Raw genomic sequence first — 13,407 nt, forward strand, 5'->3', positions numbered from 1 at the left:
ACCTGTCTGTCTCTAGTACCTGCACAGGTCCCAGTGGACTCACCTGTCTGTCTCTGTAGTACCTGCACAGGTCCCAGTGGACTCACCTGTCTGTCTCTGTAGTACCTGCACAGGTCCCAGTGGACTCACCTGTCTGTCTCTGTAGTACCTGCACAGGTCCCAGTGGACTCACCTGTCTGTCTCTGTAGTACCTGCACAGGTCCCAGTGGACTCACCTGTCTGTCTCTCTAGTACCTGCACAGGTCCCAGTGGACTCACCTGTCTGTCTCTCTAGTACCTCCACAGGTCCCAGTGGACTCACCTGTCTGCCTCTGTAGTACCTGCACAGGTCCCAGTGGACTCACCTGTCTGCCTCTGTAGTACCTGCACAGGTCCCAGTGGACTCACCTGTCTGTCTCTCTAGTACCTGCACAGGTCCCAGTGGACTCACCTGTCTGTCTCTGTAGTACCTCCACAGGTCCCAGTGGACTCACCTGTCTGTCTCTGTAGTACCTGCACAGGTCCCAGTGGACTCACCTGTCTGCCTCTGTAGTACCTGCACAGGTTCCAGTGGACTCACCTGAGCGAGCGGCTGGCCTTCGAGCAGACGGTCCTGCAGCAGAGACTCAGGACTGAAGTGTCTCAGGCGAAGAGAGAAACCAACTTCTACCTGAACAACGTGGATAAGAGCGCTCGCATGGACCACCTGAGGAAGAGGAGGCAGAGAGACGGACAGGAGGTCGGCACCACTTTCATTTATTCACACTAGAACTACAATAGATGTCATGTGACTAGAACTACAATAGATGTCATGGGACTAGAACTACAATAGATGTCATGTGACTAGAACTACAATAGATGTCATGTGACTAGAACTACAATAGATGTCATGTGACCAGATGAACAATAGATGTCATGTGACCAGATGAACAATAGATGTCATGTGACCAGATGAACAATAGATGTCATGTGACCAGATGAACAATAGATGTCATGTGACCAGATGAACAATAGATGTCATGTGACCAGATGAACAATAGATGTCATGTGACCAGATGAACAATAGATGTCATGTGACCAGATGAACAATAGATGTCATGTGACTAGATGAACAATAGATGTCATGTGACCAGATGAACAATAGATGTCATGTGACCAGGTGAACAATAGATGTCATGTGACTAGATGAACAATAGATGTCATGTGACCAGATGAACAATAGATGTCATGTGACCAGATGAACAATAGATGTCATGTGACCAGGTGAACAATAGATGTCATGTGACTAGATGAACAATAGATGTCATGTGACCAGATGAACAATAGATGTCATGTGACCAGATGAACAATAGATGTCATGTGACCAGATGAACAATAGATGTCATGAGACCAGATGAACAATAGATGTCATGTGACTAGATGATCAATAGATGTCATGTGACTAGATGAACAATATATGTCATGTGACCAGGTGAACAATAGATGTCATGTGACCAGATGATCAATAGATGTCATGTGACTAGATGAACAATAGATGTCATGTGACCAGATGAACAATAGATGTCATGAGACCAGATGAACAATAGATGTCATGTGACCAGGTGAACAATAGATGTCATGTGACCAGATGAACAATAGATGTCATGTGACCAGATGAACAATAGATGTCATGTGACCAGATGAACAATAGATGTCATGTGACCAGGTGAACAATAGATGTCATGTAACCAGATGAACAATAGATGTCATGTGACCAGATGAACAATAGATGTCATGTGACCAGGTGAACAATAGATGTCATGAGACCAGATGAACAATAGATGTCATGTGACTAGATGAACAATAGATGTCATGTGACCAGGTGAACACTAGATGTCATGTGACCAGATGAACAATAGATGTCATGTGACTAGATGAACAATAGATGTCATGTGACTAGATGAACAATAGATGTCATGTGACTAGATGAACAATAGATGTAATGTGACCAGATGAACAATAGATGTCATGTGACCAGATGAACAATAGATGTCATGTGACCAGATGAACAATAGATGTCATGTGACTAGATGAACAATAGATGTCATGTGACCAGATGAACAATAGATGTCATGTGACCAGGTGAACAATAGATGTCATGTGACCAGATGAACAATAGATGTCATGTGACCAGATGAACAATAGATGTCATGTGACTAGATGAACAATAGATGTCATGTGACCAGATGAACAATAGATGTCATGTGACTAGATGAACAATAGATGGCATGTGACCAGATGAACAATAGATGTCATGTGACCAGATGAACAATAGATGTCATGTGACCAGATGAACAATAGATGTCATGTGACTAGATGAACAATAGATGTCATGTGACTAGATGAACAATAGATGTCATGTGACCAGATGATCAATAGATGTCATGTGACCAGATGAACAATAGATGTCATGTGACTAGATGAACAATAGATGTCATGTGACCAGATGAACAATAGATGTCATGTGACATCTATTGTTCATGTGACCAGATGAACAATAGATGTCATGTGACCACATGAACAATAGATGTCATGTGACCAGATGAACAATAGATGTCATGTGACCAGATGAACAATAGATGTCATGTGACTAGATGAACAATAGATGTCATGTGACCAGATGAACAATAGATGTCATGTGACCAGATGAACAATAGATGTCATGTGACCAGATGAACAATAGATGTCATGTGACCAGATGAACAATAGATGTCATGTGACCAGATGATCAATAGATGTCATGTGACCAGATGAACAATAGATGTCATGTGACCAGATGAACAATAGATGTCATGTGACCAGGTGAACAATAGATGTCATGTGACCAGGTGAACAATAGATGTCATGTGACCAGATGAACAATAGATGTCATGTGACCAGGTGAACAATAGATGTCATGTGACCAGGTGAACAATAGATGTCATGTGACCAGGTGAACACTAGATGTCATGTGACCAGATGAACACTAGATGTCATGTGACCAGATGAACAATAGATGTCATGTGACTAGATGATCAATAGATGTCATGTGACCAGATGAACAATAGATGTCATGTGACCAGATGAACAATAGATGTCATGTGACCTGATGATCAATAGATGTCATGTGACTAGATGAACAATAGATGTCATGTGACCAGATGAACAATAGATGTCATGTGACCAGATGAACAATAGATGTCATGTGACCAGATGAACAATAGATGTCATGTGACTAGATGAACAATAGATGTCATGTGACCAGATGAACAATAGATGTCATGTGACCAGATGAACAATAGATGTCATGTGACTAGATGAACAATAGATGTCATGTGACCAGGTGAACAATAGATGTCATGTGACCAGGTGAACAATAGATGTCATGTGACCATATGAACAATAGATGTCATGTGACTAGATGAACAATAGATGTCATGTGACTAGATGAACAATAGATGTCATGTGACCAGATGAACAATAGATGTCATGTGACCAGATGAACAATAGATGTCATGTGACCAGATGAACAATAGATGTCATGTGACTAGATGAACAATAGATGTCATGTGACCAGATGAACAATAGATGTCATGTGACCAGATGAACAATAGATGTCATGTGACTAGATGAACAATAGATGTCATGTGACCAGGTGAACAATAGATGTCATGTGACCAGGTGAACAATAGATGTCATGTGACCAGGTGAACAATAGATGTCATGAGACCAGGTGAACAATAGATGTCATGTGACTAGATGAACAATAGATGTCATGTGACCATATGAACAATAGATGTCATGTGACCAGATGAACAATAGATGTCATGTGACTAGATGAACAATAGATGTCATGTGACCAGATGAACAATAGATGTCATGTGACTAGATGAACAATAGATGTCATGTGACCAGATGAACAATAGATGTCATGTGACCAGATGAACAATAGATGTCATGTGACCAGATGAACAATAGGTGTCATGTGACTAGATGAACAATAGATGTCATGTGACAAGGTGAACAATAGATGTCATGTGACTAGATGAACAATAGATGTCATGTGACCAGATGAACAATAGATGTCATGTGACCAGATGAACAATAGATGTCATGTGACTAGATGAACAATAGATGTCATGTGACCAGATGAACAATAGATGTCATGTGACTAGATGAACAATAGATGTCATGTGACTAGATGAACAATAGATGTCAAGATGAACAATAGACGTCATGTGACTAGATGAACAATAGATGTCATGTGACTAGATGAACAATAGATGTCATGTGACCAGATGAACAATAGATGTCATGAGACCAGATGAACAATAGATGTCATGAGACCAGATGAACAATAGATGTCATGAGACCAGATGAACAATAGATGTCATGTGACTAGATGAACAATAGATGTCATGTGACCAGGTGAACAATAGATGTCATGTGACTAGATGAACAATAGATGTCATGTGACCAGATGAACAATAGATGTCATGTGACCAGGTGAACACTAGATGTCATGTGACCAGATGAACAATAGATGTCATGTGACCAGATGAACAATAGATGTCATGAGACCAGATGAACAATAGATGTCATGTGACCAGGTGAACACTAGATGTCATGTGACCAGATGAACAATAGATGTCATGTGACCAGATGAACAATAGATGTCATGTGACCAGATGAACAATAGATGTCATGTGACTAGATGAACAATAGATGTCATGTGACCAGATGAACAATAGATGTCATGTGACCAGATGACCAATAGATGCCATGTGACTAGATGAACAATAGATGTCATGTGACCAGATGAACAATAGATGTCATGTGACCAGGTGAACAATAGATGTCATGTGACTAGATGAACAATAGATGTCATGTGACCAGATGAACAATAGATGTCATGTGACCAGATGAACAATAGATGTCATGTGACTAGATGAACAATAGATGTCATGTGACCAGGTGAACAATAGATGTCATGTGACCAGATGAACAATAGATGTCATGTGACTAGATGAACAACAGATGTCATGTGACCAGATGAACACTAGATGTCATGTGACCAGGTGAACAATAGATGTCATGTGACCAGATGAACACTAGATGTCATGTGACCAGATGAACAATAGATGTCATGTGACCAGGTGAACACTAGGTGTCATGTGACCAGGTGAACACCTTAACGATGTTTGTTGAAATGTGTGTGGCCTTCAGGGGGTGGAGAAGACGTGGGACTTCACTCAGCGTGAGACGGAGGAAGAGATCCAGGTGAAGAAGATGAAGAGGAAGGACTCCATTACCCAGAAGCACCTGGACAAGGCCCGCCTCATACAGCAGCAGAGCCAATCAAACGTCTCGCTGCTCGCCAAGATTTTCAACTCCAAGAAAGCAGAGTGACCGCTCATTGGTTGCTGAACCGTGTGTGTGTGTGTGTGTGTGTGTGTGTGTGTGTGTGTGTGTGTGTGTGTGTGTGTGTGTGTGTGTGTGTGTGTGTGTGTGTGTGTGTGTGTGTGTGTGTGTGTGTGTGTGTGTGTGTGTGTGTGTGTGTGTGTGTGTTAATAAAGTGATTTGAGACGGCAGATGTTTGTGGACCTTGGCACACAGACTACACTCGGGTCCTGCTGCTGGAGGTGTTCTGGTCCCCTGGGGGTCGACATGCACCTGTTGTGGATCCACTTTGACTTCGACAAAAAAGAGTCGTTCGGTTTATTAAATATTTATATATATTTATATTTGTACATATAATTTGTATCTATATTATTCATTTATAACCAGCAGCAGGCACCATCACCATCTCCCAGCATGCATTTCACCCGTCTCCCGTTAGCGTGTTGATTTAATGCAGGGGTCCCCAAACTTTTTCCAGAGAGGGCCACATAAGGGGGGGGGGGGTGCTGTGCGTGCTGTGCTCATCTGTGTGCGCGCATCACGTTTGAGCGGTGCGCGCGCCACACGCTGTGAGCGCTGCGCGTGCAGACAGCATTTAACGGAACGGTCTGATCGCTCTTTTAATGAAGTATCGATACTAAAACTATGCTGAATCACATCGTTTTTAACGTACGGGTACTTCGTTAGCATCGCTACACCGTGCAGCGTGACAGCAGCAGATGTAGCGGACTAACATTCAAGCTAACCTAACTTCCAAAACGCTGTGGACATCTGAAAGCTGATTGGCCGAGACGCGACACGTCCCATCAAAGATGTTCTATTGCGAAGAGCACCACTCCACATTTTCTCCGCGTCTCACTGCAATCTCAACGGCAGCGGGCCAGGTGGACAACATAATAAATCGGAACGCATCTCTGGTATTGTTCAGGGGGCCGGTCCAAATGTGGAGGCGGGCCGTAGTTTGGGGACCACTGATTTAATGTGACGTGCGCGTGAGACCGCAGAGGGAACGCTTGGCTGAGGCGGTTATGACTCACATCCACCAGCAGGGGTCGCTGTCGGCCTCACATAGAGGCGAGAACACGCACGCGCATGTTTTAATTGGACTCAGATGAGACCGACAGGTAACTCTTCAGCCCGACACGGACTGGAGGACCAGGACGGAACCGGAGCCTCACCTGACGGTTTACCGGATCCCGGCGGCGACGACCTGCAGCCGCGGGCTCGGGACGCGGAGCCGACCCGGAAGACGCGGGACTCCTCTCCGGTAAATCCCTCTGATTCTCTCTGGAGCAAACAACGCCAGATTAATGGGTTAAAAAACAGTTTGAACCAGTAAATATAACCAGTTTGAAACTAGTAAATATAACCAGTTTGAAACCAGTAAATAAAACCAGTTTGAACCAGTAAATATAACCAGTTTGAAACTAGTAAATATAACCAGTTTGAACCAGTAAATATAACCAGTTTGAAACTAGTAAATATAACCAATTTGAATCAGTATATAAAACCAGTTTGAAACTAGTAAATAAAACCAGTTTGAAACTTGTAAATAAAACCAGTTTGAAACCAGTAAATAAAACCAGTTTGAAACCAGTAAATAAAACCAGTTTGAACCAGTAAATAAAACCAGTTTGAATCAGTATATAAAACCAGTTTGAAACTAGTAAATAAAACCAGTTTGAAAGCAGTAAATAAAACCAGTTTGAACCAGTAAATAAAACCAGTTTGAACCAGTACATTAAACCAGTTTGAACCAGTAAATAAAAGCAGTTTGAACCAGTAAATATAACCAGTTTGAAACTAGTAAATATAACAAGTTTGAACCAGTAAATAAAACCAGTTTAAAACTAGTAAATATAACCAGTTTGAACCAGTAAATAAAACCAGTTTGAATCAGTATATAAAACCAGTTTGAAACCAGTAAATAAAACCAGTTTGAAACCAGTAAATAAAACCACTTTGAACCAGTAAATATAACCAGTTTGAAACTAGTAAATATAACCAGTTTGAACCAGTAAATAAAACCAGTTTGAACCAGTAAATAAAACCAGTTTGAATCAGTAAATAAAACCAGTTTGAAACCAGTAAATAAAACCACTTTGAACCAGTAAATATAACCAGTTTGAAACTAGTAAATATAACCAGTTTGAACCAGTAAATAAAACCAGTTTGAACCAGTAAATAAAACCAGTTTGAATCGGTATATAAAACCAGTTTGAAACCAGTAAATAAAACCAGTTTGAACCAGTAAATAAAACTAGTTTGAACCAGTAAATAAAACCAGTTTGAACCAGTAAATATAACCAGTTTGAAACCAGTAAATAAAACCAGTTTGAACCAGTATATAAAACCAGTTTGAACCAGTAAATAAAACCAGTTTGAACCAGTACGTATTGATTGATGACATTTTAAACATGTGTGTAATGGGAGATTCTGATTGGTCGATGGACTCATTGCTCAGTTTTTAACATTTAATCATTTAATTGATTTGAGCAACAGAAAATTAATCACTTCAGTTTCTATGAAGATTAATCATGAGAATCAATTCACAGGAAAGCCTCTGTGTCGATATATATACATATATATATATATACATATATAATATATATATGTATTTGTATATAATATATATGTATATATTATATATATATATTATATAGTGAGCCGTTTTTAAAGAGTGAGAGCTTTTCAGAATAGAAGTTAAGAGTAAATAGAGTGCACAGAAACTTAACCTGTTAACCCCCACCCGTTTTTTTAGGTTTCTGCTCGAAATGACATACCCAAACTAAAAAGGGTGTAGCTCTGCAACCACACAAGCTATTTGAATAATGTTGGTGTTATAATAAAGGGAACACATGTGAGCTTTTGTTCAGATGTGTAAATATTAGCATATATGTTACTGGTTAAGAGTAAATAAAGATGAATCTTCTATTTTCATAGAAGTTTCAGGTTCAATTAGAAAAAAAAGCACTTTCAGGATGAATATATCCTGGATGGATGCACAGCAAAGGCCTAAAATCACCCAGATAATAATACAACTTGTGAACAGACTCTCTGCAAAGTCTGACTCAGAAAAAATAAAGCAGAACAATAGTTGGAGACTTTTTAGTTAAGAGAATTTAGGAGAGGTCTCTAAAATTTGCATTTGGGCCCATTGAAGCACCATCTGTGCCATTTGACTTTTCTCATGTACCAAACCATTTCTTTCACTTTCACTTTTACTTGTGGTGATCAATACATGCAAATACATCATTATGTGGCTTTAAAACAGTAAGTCAAAGATAAAAAAACGATCAAACAAAGTGGTGCTGTGCGCGTGCGTGCTGTGCGTAAAGCCGGTTTTTGGATCTGTCACAGCGCAGCTGTTGCGCGCGCAGATATCTCTGCCGGGAAGGGCGGATTTTAAAGAACGACACGTCATTGGAATACTTAGAGCCAATAGAATCGATTGGTACCAAGAAAGACAAGATTGACAGCACTGTGAGCCAATAGGAGACAGAAAGGCGTCGCCATATTTGAGATGTGAAATCCGATTAGCTGAAATTGAACTTCCTGACAGCTGACTATGACGCTTCCCCAAAAGTCCGCCTGGTTTTTAAAGGGACCTACACACACACTAAAGCCATGCCAGCTGGAATGCAGGGGAGAGAAACGTTTTTTCTTCTTCTCAAGAACAAAAGTATGTTGAATTTGCTGAATGTAAAGCTATGAAGCGATTCATATTTCTGTGTTCTTTGGCTTATATCTCCGTGATACTTTGGTGCAGAAGGATTCTGTAAAGATATTTAGAATCTGTGTGAAGTCCTCTTGCTTTCGAACATCTCTTCTTTTATGATTGCACAAAGCTACATGTCGCTAGCTACGGAAACGTTCTGAGTGGGCCGACACCTGACAAAATTATGATCATGATATTTGTATTTTTATTTCAGTTGGTGTTTGAGTTGTGTTTAAATGGCTCACTGATACTTGTAGCCCCAGTTGTCTTCTTTAATTTGATGTGCAACATCAATATATTTGCTCATGTTTATTATAATATTATAGACAGTTTAGAACAAAACATCAAATCTGCCCCACAGGTGGGGCAATGGGGCTTAAGTGAGAGTGCAAACATATGATTGATTGACTGATTAATTGATTGACTGATTGGTTGATTGATTGGTTAATTGATTGATTGATCCTCAGGTGTCCTCAGCAGGATGAACATTCCCCCCTGAAGGTCCCCTCAGTATGACATCATCAGGCCGCGCCCCTCCCGTCTGGTCCTGGGTCCGGTGGGCTCTCTGTCAGAGCGCCGTCTGGCTGTGGGCGGGCCAGGTGTCCCCGGTAAGCTCCTCCTACCAGCACCTCCACCCCCTGTCCATCAAGATCCCGGGGGACATCCCCCTGGGGGGCTGTTCCCCCTTGGGGGCTGTTCCCTCTGGGGGGCTGTTCCCCCTGCACGCCCTGAAGAAGGAGAAGGGCCACCGCCTGGAGGCCGTGCTGTCCGCCCTGGACCAACCGGCCCCCAGCTGCTGCCCAACATCACGCTGGGGGCCGCATGCTGGACACCTGCTCCAGGGACACGACGCCCTGGAGCAGGTGTCCCTGGAGCAGGTGTCCCTGGAGCAGGTGTCCCTAGAGCAGGTGTCCCTGGAGCAGGTGTCCCTGGAGCAGGTGTCCCTGGAGCAGGTGTCCCTAGAGCAGGTGTTCCTGGAGCAGGTGTTCCTGGAGCAGGTGTCCCTGGAGCAGGTGTCCCTGGAGCAGGTGTCCCTGGAGCAGGTGTCCCTGGAGCAGGTGTCCCTGGAGCAGGTGTCCCTGGAGCAGGTGTCCCTGGAGCAGGTGTCCCTGGAGCAGGTGTCCCTGGAGCAGGTGTCCCTAGAGCAGGTGTCCCTGGAGCAGGTGTCCCTGGAGCAGGTGTCCCTAGAGCAGGTGTTCCTGGAGCAGGTGTCCCTGGAGCAGGTGTTCCTGGAGCAGGTGTTCCTGGAGCAGGTGTTCCTGGAGCAGGTGTTCCTGGAGCAGGTGTTCCTGGAGCAGGTGTCCCTGGAGCAGGTGTTCCTGGAGCAGGTGTTCCTGGAGCAGGTGTCCCTGGAGCAGGTGTCCCTGGAGCAGGCCGGAGCGCGTGGCGAGCGTCATCGGGGCGTCGGCCAGCTCCGTGTCCATCATGGTGGCCAACATCCTGAGGCTGTTCGGGGTACCCCGAGACCTGGTCTACAGCTAGACCTGAACCAGGTCTACAGTTAGTCTGGTTCAGGTCTACAGTTAGTCTGGTTCAGGTCTACAGTTAGTCTGGTTCAGGTCTACATTTAGTCTGGTTCAGGTCTACAGTTAGTCTGGTTCAGGTCTATAGTTAGTCTGGTTCAGGTCTACAGTTAGTCTGGTTCAGGTCTACAGTTAGTCTGGTTCAGGTCTACAGCTAGTCTGGTTCAGGTCTATAGTTAGTCTGGTTCAGGTCTACAGTTAGTCTGGTTCAGGTCTACAGTTAGTCTGGTTCAGGTCTACAGCTAGTCTGGTTCAGGTCTATAGTTAGTCTGGTTCAGGTCTACAGTTAGTCTGGTTCAGGTCTACAGTTAGTCTGGTTCAGGTCTACAGTTAGTCTGGTTCAGGTCTATAGTTAGTCTGGTTCAGGTCTACAGTTAGTCTGGTTCAGGTCTACAGTTAGCCTGGTTCAGGTCTACAGTTAGTCTGGTTCAGGTCTATAGTTAGTCTGGTTCAGGTCTACAGTTAGCCTGGTTCAGGTCTACAGTTAGTCAGGTCTACAGTTAGTCTGGTTCAGGTCTACAGTTAGCCTGGTTCAGGTCTACAGTTAGTCTGGTTCAGGTCTACAGTTAGTCTGGTTCAGGTCTATAGTTAGTCTGGTTCAGGTCTACAGTTAGTCTGGTTCAGGTCTACAGTTAGTCTGGTTCAGGTCTATAGTTAGTCTGGTTCAGGTCTACAGTTAGTCTGGTTCAGGTCTACAGTTAGTCTGGTTCAGGTCTATAGTTATTCTGGTTCAGGTCTAAACCCCCAACAACAGACGGTGTGGCAGGAAGTGGATGAAATATATAAATGAAACACATTTTATTTCTTTACTATAATCATCAGTTTAATATTTATATTCTGGTTGGTTTCATATTATTGATCCTGTTATATAACGATGTTCAATCAGCTCAGAGTTCACTGGGAGGAACGCTTCTTTACAACACACGATGAGTGTGTGTGTGAAACCCATCGACCAATCAGAGAGCTTTGACCTGAACACAGCTTCATGTCCACTGAAGCGTCTCTGATGAAGACCACGATGAAGAGGCCTCATAACGAGGTCTGCTGTCAGAGCTCGTTACTGTAAAGACCTTCATTAATCTGCACACACACACACACACACAGATACACACACAGATACAGATACACACAGATACAGATACACACACACACACACAGATACAGATACACACACACACAGATACACACACACAGATACACACACACAGATACACACACACACACACAGATACACAGATACACACACACAGATACAGATACACACACACACAGATACACACACACAGATACACACACACAGATACACACACAAACACACACACACAGATACACACACACACACACAGATACACACACAAACACACAGACAAACAGATACACACACACACAGACAGACACACAGATATGTTAAAGAATATATATTATAGTTTAGCATAGCTTAGTATTGTTTGCATATAGATTATGTGTAAGATAGAAAACACTGAATGGAAGTTAAAACCTCCAGCGGAGCACTCTGGTGTCTGAGCTGATCTAAAGAAAGATAACAGTGACACCTAAGGAATGTTGATGTAAACCCCCTTCTGCACTGCACTCATCAGAGAAGATGACTAGAGAAAGAGCTCATTGTATTCATTGTAGAGAAAGAGCAATCACAGTCCTTACCTCGTCGGGAGGATAGATAACAAGGGTCCAGATGGGGCCATTTATTCTCCTTCTTAGACACTTTAAACCCTCACTGTCTCTCCTCACTGGCCCCCCCTTCTCCGATCCCCCTCACACACACACACTCACACGTGGGAAGAAGCCCCCCCCGGTGTGTGGACGACCTTCGGAGACGATCCAGGCCTCATCCCTGAAGAGATAAGGCCCGAAGGAAGTCTTCTTACAAGAGAGGGTCTATTAAATCAACTATCTCCTCTTCCCCCCACCTTTTCACAACATGTGAACTCATTGGCAGACGAGAAGAACCAATGAAGGAGCGGCAGAGGCGGGAGCTGGCAACAAGAACCAATGAGAAGACACCGCCCCCTTATCTCCTGACGAATCAGAACTGTTCCTTTCGGCTATTTAAAATGGCCGCACACTCTAAGTCGTGGTCTTTTTCTCCAGGGCGGAGGCTACTGGTCAGAGCTCTGGAGAAGGGTCCATATGCATGATCGTCCACTTGTATCCTGATTTCTGAATAAAACGCTAATAGATATAACGTAGAAGTCTACCGCTCTTTCTTCCAGTGAGTGTCGTCCAGGTGGTGTGTGCCGATTTCCAACTCTAACAAATGGTAGCAGAGCAATGGTTGTGAAATCCGGTCCAGAGACCTGAGAAGGACGAGCACGAGAGACCCCCAGACGGACCACTTGCTTTCAAGGCCCACTCCAAGAAACTGATCGAACGCCGGTGTCAACAAAAGGTAAAGACTGAACCCGTTTATTTCAAATCAGTCAGATTGAATACTCTAAAATTGATCAGGAGTATTGGAAGTGAGTATTGAAACTGCAAACTTGTTTGACTTGATTTTAATAGAAATAAAGCGTAAAAAGGGAAATCACGATACAGTTTGACACTAAAGTCCTCTAATAGAAGAGAGGCCGGCGGGTAACGTTGGAGAGTCGGCCCGAAAAGGAACCGTCGCGTGGTTTAAAGTCCTCTAATAGAAGAGGGAGAACGGAGTAGCGAAGTCGGCCCGAAAGGAACCGGGGCCGTAGTTTAAAGCCCTCTAAAAGAAGTGAGGCGGCGAATAACGCTGGAGAGTCGAACCCTGAAAGGAACCGG

The 13,407-nt window shown here is 43.3% G+C and overlaps 1 protein-coding gene and 1 long non-coding RNA gene across 3 annotated transcripts in view; both read left to right on the forward strand.

Annotated features, from left to right (window-relative positions):
• The window catches only part of abt1 (activator of basal transcription 1), a 10,665-nt gene extending 4,926 nt beyond the window's left edge, over window positions 1–5,739 (forward strand). For both annotated transcript variants that reach the window (XM_056423773.1, XM_056423772.1), the window contains 2 exons: window positions 533–718; window positions 5,224–5,739. In XM_056423773.1, the coding sequence (XP_056279748.1) occupies window positions 533–718; window positions 5,224–5,406 (369 nt within the window). In that variant the 3' untranslated portion in view covers window positions 5,407–5,739. The remainder of the gene's footprint in view (window positions 1–532; window positions 719–5,223) is intronic.
• Window positions 5,740–8,805: 3,066 nt separating this feature from the next.
• LOC130200192 (uncharacterized) lies at window positions 8,806–12,841 on the forward strand. Its single transcript, XR_008832940.1, has 3 exons — window positions 8,806–9,079; window positions 9,583–9,723; window positions 12,596–12,841. It is a non-coding gene; the product is annotated as an uncharacterized LOC130200192 (long non-coding RNA).
• The last annotated feature ends 566 nt before the right edge of the window (window positions 12,842–13,407 follow it).

The sequence above is a fragment of the Pseudoliparis swirei genome, chromosome 9 (assembly GCF_029220125.1).
Source record: "Pseudoliparis swirei isolate HS2019 ecotype Mariana Trench chromosome 9, NWPU_hadal_v1, whole genome shotgun sequence".
Lineage (NCBI taxonomy): Eukaryota > Metazoa > Chordata > Actinopteri > Perciformes > Liparidae > Pseudoliparis > Pseudoliparis swirei.